Source organism: Callorhinus ursinus, unplaced genomic scaffold, assembly GCF_003265705.2.
Source record: "Callorhinus ursinus isolate GAN/ISIS: 27379988/994484 unplaced genomic scaffold, GSC_fseal_2.0 scaffold32, whole genome shotgun sequence".
Taxonomy (NCBI): Eukaryota; Metazoa; Chordata; class Mammalia; order Carnivora; family Otariidae; genus Callorhinus; species Callorhinus ursinus.
Window position 1 is genome coordinate 18,154,345 of NW_027397094.1, and position 22,861 is coordinate 18,177,205.

The window sequence follows — 22,861 nt, forward strand, 5'->3', positions numbered from 1 at the left end:
ACCAACACCAGACCCTAACCGAGGCCTCCTGCGGTGGCAGGCGCCTGGGACGGCGCCTACTGGGGGCTTGGGCGGGCGGGCGTCTCGGACGGGTGGGCCGGGGCCGTGGGCCTCGGAGCCCGGGGCTGGCGGAGGCGCCGCATCCCCGCGCCCGGCGCTCAGCACTGAAGCAGCCGCCCCCACGCGGCGGGGCGGGGGCCGGGACCGGGAGCGCGCGGGGGAGGTGTCTGCTCCCGGGGACTGAGGCGGCGCCATCGCCTGCCCGCTGCCGCAGGGACGCGGGCCGCCGCGCCGTCGGCGACATCTTGCTCGGGAGGAAAGCGCGGGGGAGGGCGGGCCGCTCGGAGCTGCAGCGCCCAGCGCGCGGAGGACCGGCCGGGCGCCGCGGGGCGGGAGACGCAGGGCCAGCGCGGGGCGGCACCCAGGAGGTAAGCTTGGAGGGGGCCCCGAGGACCCCTAGCCCCGCTCCTGCTTTGCCTCGCTCCTGCGCCCGCCTGTCCCCGGCCTCCCGCGGCCCTGTCACCCTAGCCCACAGCCTCTGGCGTCCCACCTCCCGAGCCGTCCCCCGAGGGGGCGCCCGTCCCCCGCGAAGCTGGCCGCTCCGCCCGCCTCCGGGAACCTCCCGCCCCGTACCCTGCCCGGGCTCTCAGGACAGGGTCACCAGACGCGACGCTACCTGGCGGGTCCTCCCGGGACCCGCCCCTTCCCGGGGGCCGGCCGCCGGCTCCCTCCGCCCCCTCACCGCCGCCCCCGCCCCCGCCCGCGCCCCGCCCCGTGCGGGCGGGGCTCCGGGTTTAAACGTCGCGGCGGGCCGGGCCGGCGGGAGGGGCGGGGCGGGCCTCTGTGTCGTGTCCCCCCGGTCCGTAGGCGGCGGCGGCTCGGAGCGGCGCGCACTCAGCCTGGCGGGAGGCACCATGTCCCCGGGGAGCGGGGTGAAGAGCGAGTACATGAAGCGCTACCGGGAGCCGCGCTGGGACGAGTACGGGCCGTGCTACCGCGAGCTGCTGCACTACCGCCTGGGCCGCCGGCTGCTGGAGCAGGCGCACGCGCCCTGGCTCTGGGACGACTGGGGCCCGGCCGGAGCCTCGGACGACTCGGCGTCATCGGCGTCGTCCGGCGCCGGGGGCCCCGCGCCCCAGTGCGCCCCCGCCTCGCCGCCCGCGGAGCCCGCGGCGCCGGAGGGGCCGGAACGGCGGGCGCGCGGGCCGGCGGAGGAGCGGGGCGCCGAGGCGGCGGAGGCCGAGGAGGCCCGGGACGCGGAGAGCGTGGAGGAGGCGGCCGCTGCGGCTCTGCCAGGTACCGGGCCGGGAGGGGGCTGCGAGGGGCCTGCTCCTGGCGGCCGAGCTGCCCAGCTCAGGGTCTCGCTGCGCTCAGGGCAAGCCCTTCCCTTTTTCTTTTTTCCCCCTGGTAGATGAAGAATCCACCTCCCTTGACAAAGTAAGGGTGGTGTCAGCCCCGCCTTTGCCCTCCCACCCTTTATTTCCGTACTAGGGTGGCTCTGGTTGTGAATAGAGTTGAAGTGCCGCTGAACTCCGTCTCTTCACTCGGGGGCCTTGGTTGCCGGAGTGAGCTCCACAATCCCATCTATTTATATCTAAGCGCCCATTTTTTTTTTCCGTAGAGGAGCCCAGCTTTCATCGGATTCTCAAAGAGGACCTACCCCGAGAGGTTAAGAATCACGGAGCCAAGCTTTCAGTCTTATGAACGGGGCCGCTGTTTTCTGTGTTAACTCCCTGACCTCGCTGCATTGTGTCTAAAGAATATTTTGAATTTGTTTACGCAGGCTGTTGCGTAACTCCTGGTTGGTGGGATGTAAGTGCTAGGTCCTCTGGCTTTCTTGCCCCTCCGCTCAGCCAAAGTGTGCATCTCATCAAAAGGCTGCCGAGATGCAGGGCCGGAGCAGCCGCTGGAAAATGGCTCACGGGCGGCGCGTGCCTTGTTTCCGCCGCGGCCCTACACCTTGTCTCCTGGCTAGACGGTTGCAGAGTTGGGGTCTCAGCATCAGAGGCCCGGAGGATGGTCGCTGGTGCTCAGGGCCGAATTAAATGCCTCAGGCAGGATACAGCCTGGAGTAACGAGCGGTTCCTTCCTTCTTCCTAACGGTGGCCAGACACCTCACACTCTCCACCCCGGGTCACTCAATTTTAAAGAGGCTCTGGCGATTAGGATAACCGAAATGTATTGAGAGCTTATTATGCCTCCGGTCACTGATCTTAGAATATGTTATTTTCTCGTTTAACGTTCAAAATAATTCTAAGTGGTAGGAGCATAATTTTTGTCTCAATCTTATAGATGAAGAAATGGGAACTCGGGATAAATGATCAGTGACTTTATTTTTGTTTATGGCATCGTAAGTGGTAATTAATCAACTCCTTGCAATTCGTCGCCCTCGACTCTCTGCAAGAGGCTGGGAGATGTAATCTTTGAGTGGAAGAGCCAGGAGACTTAGTTCTTGATCTGTCATCGTCAGTTATTCTCAGTGCAACATCTCAGTGCAGAGCTGCCTCTCCATCCTCATGTTCCTTGTCAATTTCCAGAGATTGCTGAATATCTACAAGCTGGAGTCCTAGCTGCAGTGATCACTGGTAGAAATTTGAGTAACAGAAGGTGGCGGGGGTAGGGAAACATGCCTTCTGGTTTATTCCTGTGGCACTGAGCTACCAGCTAAGTTGTGAGATGTACTTTATCAGACTGAATGTGCTTTTCTCCCTCCGGCCCTTCCCTTTCATTGTTTGTGAAAGAGGTGTCATTTATTTCTGTGGGTATAGAAATGTGGTTTTTAGATAGAAATGTAGTATGGATGGTGCCTGTGTTTACCTGATTTCGTGGATTATTTTGGTTTCCTTAGAGACACTGAATCCTACCAGTGGCTAAGATCAGTTATTTCTTTCTTCTCTGCTAATATTTCTGGTTTAGGCACCAGGCAGAAGGAAGGATGTTTGCCGAGTCCGGGACTCCCGATTACAAAATCCTTGTTTTTCAGTGGATGGTTTTACATACTAGAATGATGAGCACTCCTGAATTTCTGTAAAACATAAACATTTGGTTCTTGTTTTTACTGAAGCCATATGTACACATGGAATCATACAGTTCTGTGTGGCTTATTACAAAGATACAGCAGCTCCCCCGCCACACACAGACCAACTGCCTGTTCCTTAGGGGTCCACTTCCAGCTCCTCTGGTTTTTCCTTTGGTGCTGATTTCTGTTTCTCCAAGTAACATGGAGATTGTTACTTGTAAATAACAATAAAACAATTACTATTTGTAATTCATAGTATTGACACTTCTTAATTTTCTCCCCCAGTTTTTAGCCTTATCTATCTGGCTTTAATTCTTTTTACCCCTCTCCTAACCCAGACACACGGCCCCTCCCCATACCTTCCACAATATAGTCAGCACGGAGTTGGTTAGATTACAATTAGCATCTACAATGTGGTGCCTGGAAAATGTTGCTCAAAGCTGTCCTGTATTGTTTGCCATGACTCCTTTTTCTCTCACAATACAACCAATACATCAGGTTCATTATCACTGTCGACATCTTAAGACATCCCTCCCAGGGCCTCTGACCTACTTCCATCTGGCCTGGTTGCTGCTCTTGGTGCCTGCTGCCTGCCTGGTTCCATGTTGGGCGGGCCCTTGGCCACCACCCCACAGACTCCTTGGCTTCTCTCTTGGGTAGGAGCCCTTGTGTGGCCCTCACATCGTTTTCCTTCTTGGTTTACCCCTCCTGTTGGAGCTTGTCTTCTAGTAGCTTCCTGAGAAAGGGTATGTGAGAGATTAATTTCCTAAGACCTTGCATGTCAAAAGATAGCTTTATTCTGCCCTCATGATTTGGTGAGTGTGTGGCTGAGCATCGAATTCTAGGTTGGGAGTATTGTCTCTAAAAAATCTGGAGACAGTGCTCTGTTGTGTTGTAACTTGTGGTATTGCTGTTGCAGTCCCATGTCTTCCTGAATCTTGATAACATGTCCCCACCCTCAGGAAGCTTTTAGGGTCTTCTCTTTGTCCTTTGTGTTCTGAAATTTTTCCTTGGTCTGGGTCTGTTTTCCTTCAGTGTGTTTGGTGAGTCCTTACAATGAAACTCCTGTTTTGTAATTTTGGTAAGTTTTCTTGAGTTGTTTTTTCATTTCTATTTCTGTTCCTGTTCCTTTCTTTCTAAACTCCTTAGATGGATGTTAGACTTCATGAATTTATCCCCTCATTTTCTAATATGCACCCCACCCCCTATTCTCATCTTTTTCTTCTATTTTTCTGGGTGATATTCTCAACTGTATCTTCCAACTCTTCTATTACATTTTTTTAAAGATTTTTATTTATTTATTTGATAGAGACACAGCGAGAGAGGGAACACAAGCAGGGGGAGTGGGAGAGGGAGAAGCAGGCTTCCCGCTGAGTAGAGAGCCCGATGTGGGGCTCCATCCCAGGACCCTGGGATCATGACCCGAGCGGAAGGCAGATGCTTAATGACTGAGCCACCCAGGTGCCCCTCTTCTATTACATTTTTTTTTTTTAACTGGTGGGATCCTATTTATTTATTTATTTATTTATTTATTTATTTATTTATTTAAAAGATTCATTTATTTGAGAGAGAGAGAGAATACATGAGAGGGGGGAGGGTCAGAGGGAGAAGCAGGCTCCTTTGCTGAGCAGAGAGCCTGATGTGGGACTCGATCCCAGCGCTCCGGGATCATGACCTGAGCCGAAGGCAGTTGCTTAACCAACTGAGCCACCCAGGCGCCCCCTATATATTTTTAAATTTAATTTTGTTTTCTGGACTTGCCTTGTTCCCCTCTCTTTCCCTCTCCTCTCCCCCTCCTTCCTCTTTTTATGCCTTTTTTAAAAATAGTATTCTGTTCTTGATTCATGCATACAGTATCTTCTATTATCTTGCTGAGGATATTACTAGAAGTTTTTTGTTTTCTTCTCCTTGTATTTCTATAGCATAGTCTCTGGTTCCCCACTGTCTCCCCATTTTTGGTTCTTTTTGTTTATAAATCTGAATTTCATGTTAGTTTTCTCAAGTGTCTAATGATCCTTGGGTTCTCGTTCTTATTTAAGAGATGGGTCCTAGAAAGCTGTCAGGACGTTCTTTGTGTGTGATGGGGTGGCAGTGGGAGTGTTTACTGTGGACTGAAGCATGCCTTGAAGAGTGGTCTGGACTGTCTCTAATTGCTTTTTTCATAGTCACATTTCTTTTTAAATTAAATTTTATTTTTTAGCAAAGTTATACATATGCATAATTTTTAAAAATATACTTAAAATGAAAAAAAATAATTCTGACCTATTTCCCATACCTCTTGCTCTCTAGGGTGCACCTTCCAACTCTTTTCAGCTTTGGCCACCCTCTTCTCATCTAGACTTATGTGTTGGCTTTTTTATTTTAAATGTTATATATTGACTTCCCATCATGGGAGATGATTTAGCTTAAGATCTTATCTCTGCCACCCCCACTCCCCAACATATATTATAGGAGCACCTATTTGTCCCACAATATTAACTATATGACTATTTTGTTTAAGCACTATTTTGTTTCTGTGTTTGAATTATTGTGACTCTGTAAAATGGTATTTACAGGTGAGCCAAGTAGTATATTCTGACTACATTTTCTTTTCATTTATGTTTTTCCTGAAGTTAACCATTGCTTCATTTTTTTGTTTGCTTATGTATATTTTTTATACTCCCATCATTAATTCAGCTTGAAATAGTCTGGTAGTACTTTAAAACTTGTCATATGCTAGACACATTAGGTGTTCCATTCATTTAGTTTTTTCCTTGGAGACATTTTTTTTTTGAACCCTCATCCTCCTTATTTATGCTGCCCAGATCTGACACAGCTGTCAGTCTGGTGCTTCTCTTCACTGTTTGCCTGAGTATTCCTTTTGCTTACCTCCTTTATCTGACCCCTGTCTTAGAAATCTCAAGCGTTCCTTTGTGTGGCTAATCCCTTCCTTTTGGTGTAACACATCCTCAGTAAGTCCTGAGAAATGTTGCATGGGAAGTAATGGTTTTGTGACCTTTTATGACTGAAAATGCCTTTACTATATCCAAAGGCTGGATTGATATTTTGCAAGGTAGAGAACTCTAGATTAGAAATTTCAGTGTTCTAAAGCATTATTATATTGAATCCTACTTTTTGGTCTTGCTTTTTAGAAGTACCATTCCATTCTGAGACCCTGTGTATGTGACCTCATTTTTTTTTCTTTCTTTTGCTGAGGGGGCAGTTTTTAAAGAGGTTCTCTTTATCTTAGGTGTTCTAAAATTCTATGTGTCTGTCCCTTTTTTTTTTTTTTAACGTAAGCTCTACACCCAATGTGGGGCTTGAACTCATGACCCTGAGGTCAAGAGTCATATGCTCTGCCAACTCAGCCAGCCAAGTGCCCCCTATGTGTATGTCTTTTATCATTCATTGGGCGGACAACTTGGTGGGCCTCTTTAGTCTGGAAATGTTTCTTACAGTTCAGTAATATTTTTTAGTACCATTTAAAATAATTTCCTGTGCTCTATTTGGTTTTTCTTTCTATGATTATTTTTAGTTGGATGGTATAACTCCTGAATCAAATCTCTAACATTTTTATTTAAAACTTCTCTGATATTGGAATTTTGGGTTCTGTTTTCTTGGAGAACTCATCAATTTTATCTTCCAAACTTTATACTGAAATTTTTAATTCTACCATCCCAGTCTTAAACTCTGAAAAGATTACATGTTTTTTGTCCCAAGTGTTATTTTTAAAAATTAAAAATAAAAAAATAGCATCCTGTTCTTCTTGGATTTCTTTTAACTCAAAAAAAAAAAAAAGCCATAAATATCCTTTGAGGGCTCTCTTGTATTTCCTAGTCTTTTCTGTATATTTTGGTCTTTTTCTTTTTAGAGGATATACTCACATGTTTGCTCTTAGCCTGTCTGCTCATATGTAAGAGTGAGGCTTGAAGAACTTTTTAGGAGCTCTGTATGTGGGGGTGCTTGTTGACTAATTGGATCAGGACCAGCTGTTTCTCTGAGGGACTTCAAGCATAGTATATGCCCATTGTTCTTGTGTTCACTTTCCCAGACAGCACGCTTCCAATCTCCTGCCTGGAAGGTACAAGCCTGGCCATCAGCATTCTGGGAACAGAGTTGGGGAAAGGGAGCAGGGGTCTTGTTCTTTACCACATAAACCTATTTTCAGGAAGGTGTTACCCCTTACTTCTCCTGTGCCTGGTATTTCAAGTCCATACCCCCTCTGGTTCTCTCTGGAGAGTAACCCATATGCCTTCTGGGTTGGGAGAGGAGCCATCACCTGGCTTATGGACTAGAGGAAAGACTGTGCAAGAAGTATCTACAGCTACATAACAGAATTACCTTGAAAACTAATGGCTTAAGATTCCAGTACTCATTGATTATTGCTCATGGTTTCTGTGGGTTGGAATTTGGCCTCGGCACAGGGGTATGCCTTGTTTCTGCTCTGTGCTTTCTGCAGCCTCTGATGGAAGGTGCCAGGGCTGGGGGCTGTCTGCTAGGACACTCACATGTGACATCTTCATGCACCTGGCCTTCTTCATAACATGCTGGCTGGCCGCCAAGGGCATGTGTTCCAGAGAGAGAGCTGGGCAGATGCTGTATTGCCCTTTGTGACTTATTACTGGGAGCCATGTAGCACCTCTTTCACCCCATTCCTTGCTTAAAAAGTCTGCCAAGGTTCATAAGGAAGAAGCATCTACCAGCCCAATTCTCAACAGGCACATTCATATTATGTGGTTAGAAGAGTATGTGGGCTGCGGCACTGATTAATGCTGGACCTTCTGCATCATTTTCCAGTTCCTTTTGGGGTTCAGTTTGTGTCCTGTGGGGCTTTCTTCTGCAGGGAGTTAGGATTCATCCTACTCAATTCTGCAAGGTCACTTCTACATCTTCATCTACTTTCCAGCTTCCAAAATTTTATCGACACCTGATGTCATCACCTCCCTTACTTTTTGTCCTGTGGGTTATGCCTTTTTTCCTTCACTCGAGTGGGCTTTTGGGATGAAGGGACTATACACACATGTCATTGGTGCGTATTTAACCTAAATTCCATTTGTTGTATTTTTACTTACGTTTATTTTTTACTTCTTTCTTTCTTTCTTTTTTATTTTATTATTTTTTAAAGATTTTATTTATTCATTTGACAGAGAGAGAGACATCGAGAGAGGGAACACAAGCAGGGGGATTGGGAGAGGGAGAAGCAAGCTTCCCGCTGAGCAGGGAGCCTGATGTGGGGCTCAATCCCAGGACCCTGGGATCATGACCTGAGCTGAAGGCAGACGCTCAAACGACTGAGCTACCCAGGCGCCCTACTTCCTTCTTTCTTGATCAGTCTTACCAGAAACTTGTGAATTCTATTAGTTTTTTTTCCCAAACTAATGCTTGGCTATGTGGATTTTCTTTATTATATGTTTTTATTAATCCATGATCTTTTTTCCCTTACTCTAATTTTCTTTTTTTTTTGAAGATTTTATTTATTTGAGAGAGAGAATATACATGCAAGCTGGGGAAGGAGCAGAGGGGGAGGGAGAGGGACAAGCAGACTGCACTGAGCTCAGAAACCGACGCGGGGCTTGATCCCAGAACCCTGAGATCATGACTGGAGCCGAAACCAAGTCAGACGCTTAACCCACTGAGCCACCCAGGTGCCCCCTCTGATTTTCGTTGAGTTTATTTTTCTAACTTTTTAAGATGGATGCTTATCATTGATTTTGTTTTGTTTTGTTTTGCCCTGCCTTTCTTTTTGGATATATTGATTTTAAGGCTATAAATTTCCATCTGATTACTGCTTTAGCTATACCATCAGTTGAGTATGATCAATCCTAACTTCCTGCAGGAGAAAGGCCCAAGTTTTGTTATATAGTATTTTATTTACTTAAGCAAAATTATTATGATTTTTAAAATACATGAAAAATTAAAGTTTAATACTTATGTATATAAATACATAAATACAAACATAAGGAAACATATTTTTCTTTAAAAAAAAGACTAGGGGCAGCTGGATGGTTCAGTCAGTTAAGCATCTGTATCTTGATTTCAGCTCATGTCATGATCTCAGGATGGTGAGATTGAGCCCCACGTCAGACCCCTCACTCAGCACGGAGGTATGCTTGAGATTCTCTCTCTCCCTCTGCCCATGCTCTCTAAATAAATAAATAAATAAAATCTTAAAAAAAACCCCAAATACCAAAAATCTACAAACATGCTTGGTGAAGAAACTTTAGAAGCATGTCTTTTCTTTCCCTTTTTTTTTTTTTAAGATTTTATTTATTTATTGAGAGAGAGCATGCACATGTGCACCACTGGGGGAGGGGCAGAGGGGGAGAGAGAAAATCTCAAGAGGACTCCGCAGACTTCCATCACCACTATTTTTTTTTTTGAAATTGTTAAACATTGCTGTAAAGTATACCTAACACACTTTACCATTTTTAAATGTGACATTGAGTACATTCCCATTTTTTGTAACCATATGATTTGTTTTTTTAAGATTTTTTATTTATTTATTTGACACACACAGAGAGAGAGAGAGAGAGAGAGAGAGAGAGAGATCACAAGCGGGCAGACAGGCAGGCAGAGGGAGAGGGAGAAGCAGGCTCCCCGCTGAGCACAGAGCCGGACATGGGGCTCGATCCCAGGACCCTAGGATCACGACCCAAGCTGAAGGCAGCCGCTTAACAGACTGAGCCACCCAGGTGCCCCACCATATGATTTGTTTTTGATGTGCACTAAAATGTATTTAAATTTCAAAACTAGAGATTTTTAAAGTTTTTTATTTTTATTGAGTTTAATTACACTACAGGATACAGTCTATATGATTTAAATAAATGTATTAAAGATTTGGTTTATAGCCTTAGATATGTCAATTCTTTAAACGCCAAGCATTTATATTATTACAAGTTCTGTATCCTGTAGTTATTCGATGCAGTGTTGTATATGTATCCATTAGGTCAAATTCTGTCGTTCAAATACTTTAAAAAAATCTTTAGAAAATACTTTAAAAAATCAGACTGTTCAGTAAAACTTACTGTAATGGTGGATGTGTTCTTTGTATCATCCAGCATGCTAGTCACTAGCCACATGAGGTTACTGAGCACTTAAAACTCCGACTAGCATATCTGAGGAACTGAATGTTTACCTTTATTTTAATTAATTTAAACTTACCTTTAATAGCCACATGTGGTTAGGCTTTTGTATTGGATTAAGCACAGTCCTAAAACAAGACTGGATTTATTTTTGTTTGAGTGTTCTGTCAGTTACTGAGAAAGGGAGTGTTCTAATCCTCCGCTATAATGGTTGTGAGCACTGTTTTTGTTTGTCTGAAGTCTTTATTCTAAGCTTCGTTCTTTTGAATAGGATTTCGAATCATAGACTTACATGCACTTCTCCTATACCAGGCAGTACTTCAAGGGTTTTATAAATATTAGTATTATAGTAATAAGTCTGTCTCTTCTGTATTTTCTGTCTTTGTCTCCTGCTGCTGCAGATGTACTTGAGTTTGTCTTTCTCTTGAAGTATCACGGAGCGTAAATGCCATTATTTTATAGTCTGTTAATGCTGATTCCCTCATGTCAAGGCTGTTGCTCCTGCTGGTCCTTCCTTACTGTCTTTTCTCCTTGTGTGCCTGCTCCTTGTTTTGCAGTACATTCATAATTATGTTTGCAAAATCATTTGCAGGGATAATTTGAGGCCGCAGGTCACTGGAGAAGAGTTGAGCTTTTTGTGTTGGGTGCCTGTGGACCCTCTGGGTTTTGAGCAGCAGTCTCTATTTATCCATGCTGGGGAGGGTTGGTCCCGTAGTCCACTGTTGACTATGAACTGAGGTCTCCACTCTGTTCACTCCGTAGCCCGCTGTAGTCTGGTTCCGTGACCCCACGTTCCCCTCTGTCTGCTGTGGGACAGCTTGGTTGCCAAATGCCAAGTCTCTTCCTCCTCATCTCACTGACCCCCCCCATCATATTTGGCACTGTTAAGTGCTATCTCCTTCACCGAAGCTCTTCCCTTCCTTGCTCACCTGGTTAGTTTTTCTACTTCTCTAGCAATTCTTTCATGCCCTTTGGGCGCCCCGTCCTCTGCCTGGCTGCTTCTTAAGTCACTGTCCCTGGGGGCCTGACTCCACTCTCCCCTTCTCTGACTGCATTTCTTCTGTTCCAAATCCAGGCCTCAGCTCCCACCTGCTCACTCACCACCTCTCCCGGCCCCAGATTAAGTGTCCGGCTGCTGCCTGCTTGGCTGTTCCAGAAGCATGTCACATCTGAGGCGACTATCCTTTCCTTATCCTTTGGTGGGCCTTTCATCAGAGGACAGCATGCCCATCCATCCACTCCAAACACCTGTGGGGGCTGTAGCCCCCTCTTTGTGCCCAGGGCTGCGTTGTGTCGTGTTCACCTGTCAGTCCTACCCAGTCTACCCAGTGTTGCTGGGCTGTCTGCTCTGGAGAGGCTTCAGCACCACCTCACTGCTGTTCTGGTCAGTGTGTACTTCACAAGTGCCCGGTGAGTCTGAGCACCTGCCGGGCTTGGCGGGCCCCCTTCTGGTCCTTCTTTGCCTCTCCATCTCTGCTGTGACTGTCCGTCCCCACCTCCTCCCGCTTCCCGCACCACCCCCAGACTGCCATTGTTCGCTAGCTGGCCTTTCTGTCCTCATCCTTCTAACTCATCCTTCACATTGCTAGTTAGAGGCCTTGTTCCTAAAATGTAAATAGGGCCGTGTCATTTTCCAGCTTAAAATCCTTTAGTGATTCTTCATCATTTTCAGGATAAAATAAAACTCCTGAGTTTGGCATAGAAAGTCTTTATTCCACCCTTGCTACCTGCTCCATGCCTTCATCCATAGACTCTCTGTGCACCTGTCATTTTGAACTATTTATATTCCCTCTTCTCTCCGGACCTTTGAACAAGACGTTCCCCCTTGCTGAGATTCTCTTTTCTATTTTCTTCCTGGCTAGCTTATCCTTTACATGTAATCATTATTACCTTCTCTGGGTAGGCTTCTCTGGAAGGCCTGGGTCAGACACAGAGGGAGTGGGAGAGGAAGAGAAGGAAGGGAAATGAATCAGAGAAGATGATTTGGGTTGTTTTCCCTCTCATCCTCAGTATTGTGACTTCACAAGGCTTTGTGTCCCCCCCCTTCTATCTCCCTTTGTCTTGGTCTTGATGGGCTTCTAGCCAGCAAAGAGAAGAGAATAAAGTGTGGACACATCACTCAGAAATGTTTGAGCAATGAATGGATTTAGGTTCTCATGGTAAAATGGAAGATTGGCATCTCGCCTTATCCGCAAACAGCTCAAGTGCTGTGTTTAAAGATATGGCACAGTGGTACAAAGCACTAAATCCCAGGGTCAGTGCATTATCTCCTTCTTAAAATATGTAGTAATAAATGAAACAGTCTGGTAGAGTCAAGGTCATTGCTAAAGACAGAAATTGAGGCTTCTTACACTTGTGCCACAGGATCTGGACTTCCTATTCGGGGCTCACTCTAAAGGGAACATGGACAGAAGCAAGAAACGAATCACAGCTAAAAATAGTAAGGGACAAGAGTATGTCCTAAAGAAGTGATGAGGTTTTGGAATAGCAACCTATAAAATCATTATCTAGAGACAAATTCTGGAGCATCTAAAGTGAGGGGTATTCTTAAGACCTTAAAGATCCTTAAACAGCTGGGGTAAGTGAAATGGAGCCCGGATGCATAAGGAGCTCTTATTCAAAAGAATGAATTAGATCACAGTCTTACACCAGACAAAAATTAACTCAAGTGGTTTAAAGACCTGAAACCATAAAATTCCTAGAAGAAAACACAGGCAGTGAGCTCCTTGACATCAGTCTTAGCAATGTGTTTTTTGGACCTGATTCCAAAGGCAAGGGAAACAAAAGCAAAAATAACAGACAGGACTACAACAAGCTGAAAAGCTTCTGCACAGTGAGGGAAACCATCAACAAAGTAAAAAGGAGGCAACCTATTGAATTGGAGAAGATATCTGCAAATGACTTATCCCATAAGGGGTTAAATATCCAAAATATATACAGAACTCCCACAACTCAACAACAAAAAACCCTGAACAACCCAAATTAAAAAATGGCCAGAGGACCTGAGTAGACATTTTTCCAAAGAAGATAGGCAGATGGCCAATAAGCATATGAAAAGACATTACACATCAGTAATTATCAGGGAAATGCAAATCAAAACCACAATTCGATGTCACCTCACACCTGTTAGAATTGCAATTACCAGAAAGATCAGAAATAACAGGTATTGCAAGGCTGTGGGGGAAAGGGAGCCCTCATACACTTGATAGGAATAGAAGTTGGTGCAGCCACTATGGAAAACAATATGGCGATTCCTCACAAAAGTACCAATAGAACTAACTGTATGATCCAGCAATTCCACTTCTGGGTATTTATCTGAATACAAAAACACTACTTTGAAAAGACATAGGCACCCCTGTGTTTATCACAGCATAAGTTACAATAGCCAAGATCTAGAAACAACCTAAGTGGCCATTGATGGATGAATGGGCAAAGAATGTAAGGCATATATATACACACACGACAGAATGTTACTCAGAGTAGCCACAAAAAAAGTAGGAAATCTTGCCATTTGCAACAACATGGATGTCTCTCAAGGGTTTCATACCAAGTGAAATAAGTCAGATGAAGAAAGACAAATACCATATGATCTCACCTATATGGAGAATCTAAAAAACTTAAGACAAATCAACAAACAAAACAAAAACAAACTCATGGATACAGAGAACAGATTAGCGGTTACCAGAGGGGGGAGGGAGAAGGGGGAGGGCAGAATGGGTGGATGGGCTTATTTGCACAGTGACGGACAGTAACTAGGCTTACAGTGGTGATCACTTTGTGGTGTATACAAATACCAAATTATAATGTTATATACCAATTTTATGTCAATAAAAACAAAACATGTAAATTTAGGCTGAAATGAAACATGAGCTCGCAAAGGGTTTAAACAAAACACTATAACTTTTATAAAAGATAAAAGGTTTATAAAAATAATGAAAATCATAAAGTGTTAGGGAAGTGGGTATGTTTTAGAGTGTGCCCTTAATGTCTGGTGTTGACCTCAGGTAGAGCAGTCCCATTTTTTTTTTTTAAGATTTTATTTATTTGAGATAGAGCGAGAGTGAGAGAGAGAGCAAAAGCACGGGGAGTGGGAGAGGGAGAAGCGGGCTCCTCGCCGAGCAGGGAGCCCGATGCGGGGCTCGATCCCAGGACCCTGGGATCATGACCTGAGCTGAAGGCAGACGCTTCACTGACGGAGCCACCCAGCCGCCCCAGGGCAGTCCCATTTTCCTCCAGAGTTTCTCCAGCTCTGCTTGACAGAATTTAGGACTGTGTAGACCATGGGTTCTCATTCATGCAGGCATTTCTATTGCACGTGTTGGGGGAGCTCTCCTCTCCAGCTCTTCATACTGGGAATGTGGGGCTGGAAGCCTATGTGAATAACTATGGAAACACTCCAATTGTGACTGAGGACCTTTTAAATTGAGGTTGCCAGCTCGCTCTTACAAGGAGCAGGTAGGAGCCATAGGGAACTTTCTATATTCATGGAACGTCAAAAAGAAACGAAATTGAGCATGTAAGCACCATCAGGAGCTTTCCATAATCATGGTGCCTCAGAAAGAAATGGAATCCTGGAACTCCAGTTGAGTAAATTAAAAACTAACCTTTTGCCACTGCTGAGTGATTACCACAAATTCAGATCTTTCTCTGAAGCAAGACACTGATGATTGGACGTACCTTGGGGTTGTGGAGAAAGCTGTTAGGCTGTGGTGTTTTCTAGCTTTTAATATTTAATTGAGCTGCTTAATTTCAGAATATGAATATCAGGGGTGTCTGGGTGGCTCAGTGGGTTGAGCGCCCAACTCTTGATTTCGGCTCAGGTCATGATCTCAGGGTCGTGAGATCGAGCCCTGTTTTGGGCTCTGTGCTGAGCATGGAACCTGCTTGGGATTCTCTCCATCTCTCCCTGCCCCTCCCCCTCCCCCTGAAATAAATAAATAAATAAATAAATAAATAAATAAATAAATAAATCTTTTTAAGAAAAGAATATGCATAACAGTTGTTGCTTTTGAATAGGCTTGGTTCAATATTGGTGTATTTGTTGATTTTAAAATGGGATAGACTGAAAAGTATGATACTAACTTGTTGCTGTAGTTCTGCTCTCCAGGAAATTGTGAACTGAGCTATAAGTGAACAAGTTACTGAACTAAGCATTATGAATTTTACAACCCAAATATTTAAGGTAATTATATAGAAACATGATTTTAAAACATTCTCATTTTGTTTTGTCTCCTTTTTTTTAAAAGCACTGCCAGTGAAAGATACAAAAGAAAAACCTGAACAACAGATCAGAACAAAAGAGACTGACAAGTTACCTAGCAGTACTGAACCTCGACAGCAACAAAGTGCCTTATTTGCTAGAGGAAATAGGAAAGCAGTCAAAAGTCCTCAAAGATCATCAAGTAAAATAAAAGAGAACAAGCATCCGTTTGCCCTTTATGGGTGGGGAGAAAAACAGACGGATACGGGAAGCCAAAAAACTCACAACGTCTGTGCTTCTGCTCCGGTGCATGAGGTGGGTTCATGTGCACCAGCTTCTCTGCCTGGTTGGAGGGAGGATGGGAGTTGGGCTCTGCTCCTGTGGAACCTGTCCTGTGTTCGCTGCGATGCTTGGGGGTCATGGTAGGTCTTAGGGGATGGCGGGGGACGGGGGGGTGGCAAGGAAAGCCCAGACCTGGGCATCTGATTGGCAAACAGGAGTCTGGGTGTTAGCTTCCCGGAGATCGAGGGGTTTTGCTGGGAGTTAGCTGGTATCTGGAAGGTTTACCAATATGGAGCCAGGTGAAGAAGTGGCTGGAATCAGGGTTTTCAGGTTGCTGGGAGGCCGGTGGGTCAGAGGAGGAGGAGGACAACCAGGGCTTGTGGCAGCCCATCTAGATTTGCCACGGGGCTCTGGAGAGGTTTCCAGTTCCTTTGGTTTTGATAACGGGTATTCCTTGACTCCTTTGTTTTCTTTTGTTAGATGGCTTCTCCTGTAGTTCTTGGCATCTACTGTAGACTCCCTTTTGCTCTTTGCATTAAATATGGATGCTTGTGTTTTCCCCTGCTCATCCATATCCGGTGCCTTTTGCTCCTTGGAGCCTTGGTTGTCCTCTTACTTGGTCCTGAGAACGTGTCTGACAAGAGGTCTTCATGTGTGGAGGCCCAAAGCAGTTATGTATGTTAGTGTTAATGCAGCTGCTATAGCCTAAAACAAAGAACGAATGAAAAGAAGCAGAAAGTACGGTTTGAATTCTGATGAAATGCCATAATCAGATTTTTACTGAACAGACTTCTGAACGACCCCTAGCAGATGGTGTTTTTTGGAGTGATATTTGAGACAATGAAGCTGTCGTTTAACAAAAGACTCTGGCAATTCCGTGGGATTAAGTTTAAGAGAGTTTGTAGTACGAAACGTTTTAAGTGGTAAAAATCCCTTCAGACTTTGTTTTTTGTTTTGTTTAGTATACTGTGGTAGAACATTTAAAGTCCTTTAATGGAATACTTATCCAGGTTGATGCTAAGCTTTTTCAATAATTTTCCAGAGCCTATTTCTAGAGGCACATTGCAGATTGGTTGCTTATCATTTCTATCTACAATTCAGTGCAGTGGATATTTTTGGTGGTTCAGTGTCTTGGTCACTGACGGTGGGCAAGGGGATGGCTTTTGGGGAGAAGCAAACCAACGGGGCTGGGCTTGCTTCTGCCCTGCTTCAGGTGACCTGCGCGTGGCTTCATTGCAGACATTCTTGGAAACTGTTACAAAAGCCACGGAACTTACTATGCATTTATTTTGGAAATAATAATTTTTTATTTTTGAATAACTTAGATTCATGAATCAGCATTACGAGCCAAGAACAGAAGGCAGGTGGAAAAAAGGAAACTGATGGCTCAGAGGCAGCGTGCTCACTCCGTAGAGGTGGAGAAGAACAGAAGGATAAAGCCTTCCCCCTCCGAGAACCCGTGGATGACAGAATATATGAGATGCTACTCAGCACGAGCCTAAAGGCAGAAACGGTTGCTGGGACAGCCTCTTCGAAAAAGTGTAAATGAAAGAAAGAAGAAACAGAACAAAAGAAAAACCATCTAAAGACAACAGACACAGGTTTAAGAAACCAGTGGAGGACGCAAGGTTTTTCGTGGGGAATTTCCTAAAGACTGCTATTTCGATAGATCCTGGTCACCTACCTCAGCTGTAGGGCGACAGTTGAAGCCATAGACATTTGGTTATTTCTGAAGCTAATTCCCTATTTGATATTCTTATAAGGGTTTTGTTTTAAAGCATCTTAATCTTTTCAGACACCAACACCGAATGCCTTTAAATGGCTACAGATGCTTAACACTCAGTATTTTCATCAGATTAGCTGGAGCCTGTTTTCACCCTGTTCTCATCACTTTCCAGATTCCATAGCCCGTAAGGTCATTCCGACTTGCAGCTTTAGACCCATTTTCCTTTTGTGGAGTTTTCTTTGTGAAAGAATAGCTTGTCAACTGAGTTTTCAACACTAATATTGACTCCTTGTGTAGTGAAACCAGAACTTACTTGTGTTTCAGTTTCGGGACCACGTCACAGAGACTGTGATATTTAAGAATTGTCTGTGTTGGGGGAGGGTCCTCTTTTCTCTTTAGGATGTCACTGAGGCACTTATTATCTCATAGTTTAATAGATCGAATGCATTCCAATGAATGAAGTGCCAGTACTGTGTCTTTAGTGTAGTATTGCAACTTTTTTTTTATTATTATTGCAACTTTTTCTTTCTTTAAACACATAACTGGGAATCAGTTCCTTGCCGCAGTGTGGCCTTTCGGCACATATGCACTGTGGGCTTTTGCCTTTTCTAGAATAGTTGGCAATGACATTTAGAACTTACAGTGTGAAATTTCATTTAATTATGTTGAGATTGTCTTGCTCACTGGGGACAGGGGGCAAATATTAAGGTACCAATTAGAGATGTGGCCTACCCCTCCTTTCTGTACTTTCTCCTCTACAGACTCATTCATAACAAAGCCTCAACTCCGTACATTATTCAGACTTCTGGCCGAAACGCGTTACTCCTAGCCAGTAGATGTTACAGAGAACTTACAGTGGGAGAATAGTAGTGTGTCGAGGCACGGTTGTGAGTGTGTAAGCCAAGTGCTCCTTCCCTGGTACATTTGCTCTTGGGGTAGAAAAATGGTTTTGAGAAACACTGGTTTCTATCCAGCAGAGACAGGAATCTACAGGAAGGATGAGTCCTAAATTCTCTATAAGAGAGGAAAGAGGTCTTTGCCTAGGCCAGGTTGTCACCTGGAGATGGGCGAATAAAATTTGCCATTAGATGTGAGGTTGAACATTTCCTTGATATTTTTACTCTGTATCTTTGAAGTATTATGGTCAATTTTTACTTTTATTTTTTTTAAGTAGGCTCCACCCCCAACATGGGGCTTGAACTCATGACCCTCAGAGCAAGAGTCGCATGCTGTACTGACTGAGCCAGCCAGGTGCCCCTATTGTCAATTTTTAGAACACAAATATGTTTTATTCCACATAAAGTCTTCACACAGTGTCATCTTACAACTGTACTGAGCTTTGACAACTCACTTAAGAATCATGAGCTTTAAAAAAAAAACAAACTTTTTAAATATTTGCATTGTTTTGAAGTGAATTCTTTTACATGGAGAGCTCTCCTAATCATTGAGATGTATATTTAACAGGAAGTTCTATATGTTGGTCCAAACAACCTTGCTAATAATTCTGGTGAATGTTGCTGTAATTATTATTAAAGTCCTTAAACACTGCAGGTACCTAAAGATCCAATTAATGTGGCATTGTGATGGTGTAACTGATTGTAAAAACCGTTCCTTTCTAACCACTTCTTGCATGTTTGGTTTTAGCCATGAAGCTCAAGTGTTCCTGTTGCACCGGACAATCTTAGGGAAGCTAGCCTTGGAGTAGCTCAGGCCCCACGCTGACGGGCTGCCTTAGAAACCCAACTTCCTCAGGCTTTGACCAAGCCAGACTCTCTCCTTTAGAGAACAGACTTGTATTTAATGTGCTTACTACTGAAAAGTCCAGATAGAGATAAAACCTAGAAGGCAATATTGGCCAGTTGTCCCCCTTTTTAAGTAGAGGACAAATGAACAAGCTTTTTAAAGTACTTTTAATGTGCAATGAACAATGAATAAATTAATCTGAATTAATTGTGAGTGCCCATCCCATGCCCAAGTCATTAGTTGGTTAGGGTGTCTTTTCTTTTTAGGGGTGGAAATTACCCTTTGAGCCCATGATGTTTTTCAGTGGTAACAATTTGATGCTCTTACTTTTTCCTTCTCACTCTAGAAACAAATGTATTTGTAACTATGTTCCTAAATCATGGGACAAGTTGGAAGACAGGAAGATAGTTTAAAATTACCTTTCGTGTTGAAAAATTTGAAACTGTTTGAGGATCCAGGGACACTTAGAAAGATAGAACAAAATAATGGCTACAATAAGACTTTCTCTTTTAAATTTTGGTTTTAAAATTAAAACAAAACCGTTGGCCATAAACATGTTTTCTGTGTTACTTTTATCAAAAGCAGTAATAGAATATTGAATAACATCTAGCACTCTGCTGGGCCAAGGTGAATGAGAAGTAAATAGGAATCTATTCTTTCTTTTTCTTTTAAAACCTAAAAGGCTGCTCTTATTTAGGAGGTATCAAAATACTTTGGTACTTCTGGTTTTATACATACATATATATATGTACTCCTCCACCACCATGACATTTCTAAGCACACATACACATTTTTTAAAGTTTACTGAACATATAGTAGGGTGTAGGTTATCTTAATTGCTCATGATATAGTAGGCACATATTTATGGCACTTCATATGTAATAGCTTTGTCATTGTTTCATTAAATAGAAATTGCTAATAACTTGAAAGGTGTATATGCGAGGTCACTCCAACTCGGTCAGCTAAATTGCATGAAAGGTGTCTGAGTTGTTAGAACTCACTTTCCAGAACAGAATTCTGTGCTATTGGCAGGGTTTAAAAAAATCTGCAGTGATTCCCCTCCTTTTAACTCGAAATGCTGTACTGAGCATAAACTTTAAAAAGGGAATGTTATAGTATTTGGTATTTAAAATGTTTAAAAGCATTATTGGCAAAGAGGGAGAGAGGCAAAGCATATGTTGGAAGTGAAAACTTTTCTTGTTGACTGCTTCAGTAAAAAAAAATAGTTTCGTGGATATTTTTACCCTGGACTAGATTAAAAATGGTGCTAATGTTTATTTATCTTGATTCTGTATTTGTTTTGATATTAAAATGCTAATGCCTGACTCATAAGGTCCTTACTATAGTCTGGTGATAAGTTACTTAATATTTAAAAAGGGATCCTAAAAATGTGACCTGATCATTTCAAAATGTTTGCATTTGAAATGGATTTTTATACAACAGAATGAGTAGGGAGTCATTCGGTGTAAGTATATGCTTAATACCAAAGTATATGCAAGGAACTATGTCTAGATTATTGGCCCAGATTCGCTCCCTTCAAGCCTCCTAGTGTGAGATAGAAATAAGTTGCTTCTTAAATACTTATTTCCATTTTGGAAGGACACCTGCATGAAGACATTAGAAGCCTCTTTTTGGATTTCTTTTATAATTAGCAAAACTGTACTTAAGAACAGTCTCCCCATGTTGTTGTATGAGTACGGACTTCACTTTAACATTCTGAAGGAACAAAAGCTGGGCATCTGTAATCACAAAGCTCAGGCAATGAGAATTTTGGGTTGTATTTTCTAAGAACTATGTATTGCTTTTAGCTTATATTTAATATTGCAATTACTTGGAAAATGTGAATAAAGTTAAAATTGCAGGCTAAAATTTCTCTTTTGTGGGAAATAATTCTGACTAGTACATCAATGGTTGAAGAAAATGTACGATCATATTGACTCCTAAGTGGATTTTTCATCAGACAAATGTTTAACAAGATATACCCAGGAAAAATACTTTCTGTATATTCAACTTTGAGTTGAACTCTAAATTTTTCCTAGTCCTTTCCCTCACACCTCCCTATTTTGAAAATTACAAAAGCAATAGTGCATGGTTAAAATAATTAAAAAAGAAGTATGAAGTGAAGGTTCTTTCAGGACTGCCCCCTCACCAAAGTTCTGCACCCCTTCGTAGAGGAAGCCAGTGTTAAGTTGGAAACCTGCAGACCTTTTCTCTAAACACTTAGCTATGGAGTTACATGTATGTTTCTTGGGAGGTGTGCAAGTACATGATCATGCCCTACATGTTCTATAGCTTTTAATATCATAGGGAAGGTCTGTGTTCCAGGTTAAGTGGAGTTTGACACACACCTTCCTTTTGTTCTCACTGAACACAGCAATAAAACCTGGACAGAATGTATGGCACAACCATTGGAAGACTCAAAGAGGTAAATAGTACCAAGCAGGTGGGGGAGAAGCCCAGAATTCTGAGTACAACCGAAGTGGTGAGTTTCCCATTTTTGTATTCCTCTGGGATCTTCCAGCCAGAATGCAGCACAGCCCCAATTGCAGAAGTGAGCACAGTGGTGCAGAGATCCTAGAGAAGCCAGGCTTGTGGAACAAAAACAGAAGTGCTAGAGCTCAGAAGGAGTGGGGGCGATGCCCTTTCTTTGCTCTCCTTCTCCATTTTTGATGCTAGAGCCCCAGCTAATCCCTTGGCTGCCAGTGGGAGCCTGCAGGAGCCAAGAGTGTGAGGGAAGGGAATTTCTTTTCCATTTGGTAGAGGCGTGGCCAAGGAAGTGGAGCCAAGGCTCAGTTACTGGAGTGGGCTGGAAGCGTTGGGCTAGAGGGCCCAGGAAGTACTGGAGAGAGAGTAGGGACTCCACAAAGTTATTTATGAGCTCTGCCTCACCCCTGACCTGCTCACCTGGTTCACACTGTTCACCCATGAAACTGATTCTAATTAGCATACCAAACATATTTGAGATCTCTGCTGATCCGTAGATCTCTCCCCAGGTCTCCCACTGATCATGAGATGGTGACAGATCCGAGTAGCATTGTAAAGGCTTTGAAAACTGAACTGATGTTAGAATCACCACTCACAGAACTTGTGGCCTGAACCTAACCAGACTGATTACTTGCTAAAACAAAGATATCAACATTCTCCATAGGATTTGCTGGCATCTCCTCATGTAACATTCAAAATGCATAGGATACGATCCCAAATTACCCAGCATATAAAAAGCCATGAAAATAACTCTAATAGAAAGAAAGATAATATATACCATCACAGACTTTCAAGAAACTCTGATTAAAATATTCCAATGACTAATCACAAACACACTTGAAATAAGCATTTAAAGTAGGAATTATCGGGCACCTGGGTGGCTCAGTCGGTTAAGTGTCTGCCTTCAGCTCAGGTCATGATCCCAGAGTCCTGAGATTAAGTCCCACATCAGGCTCCCTGCTCAGTTGGGAGTCTGCTTCTCTGCCCCTCCCCTGGCTCATGCACATTCTCTCTCTCTCTCTCTCTCTCTCTCTCAAGTAAATAAAATCTTTTTTAAAAAAGTAAATAAAAAAATAAAGTAAAAATTATCAGTAAAGAAATAGATGGTAGAAGAACCAAATGAAAATATTGGAATTGAAAAGTACCAAACTGCAATTTTTAAAACCTCACTGGATAGACTTAGTAGCAAAATGGAGATGACAAGAGAAAGATCCAGATCAATACAAATCATCCAATCTGAACAACAAGAAAAGAAGAAAATTTCCAGGATCATGTCATAGAAGTCACAGAATGAGAAGAGAAAGCATAGTGCTGTAAAAGTATTGCAGAAATAATGGCTGACAACC

At 43.5% G+C, this 22,861-nt stretch overlaps 1 protein-coding gene across 2 annotated transcripts; it reads left to right on the top strand.

The window, feature by feature from the left end:
• The first annotated feature begins 253 nt into the window (after positions 1-253).
• CCSAP (centriole, cilia and spindle associated protein) lies at positions 254-20,900 on the top strand. Of its 2 annotated transcripts, XM_025850853.2 has the most exons (4): positions 254-428; positions 868-1,296; positions 15,327-15,595; positions 16,888-20,900. In XM_025850853.2, exons 2-4 carry the CDS (start codon positions 915-917, stop codon positions 17,062-17,064), a joined length of 828 nt encoding a protein of 275 aa, XP_025706638.1. In that variant the 5' UTR covers positions 254-428; positions 868-914; the 3' UTR covers positions 17,065-20,900. The 2 variants fall into 2 exon arrangements, with proteins under 2 accessions (XP_025706638.1, XP_073735178.1); XM_073879077.1 differs by lacking the exons at positions 254-428; positions 868-1,296 and adding an exon at positions 13,862-14,662.
• The last annotated feature ends 1,961 nt before the right edge of the window (positions 20,901-22,861 follow it).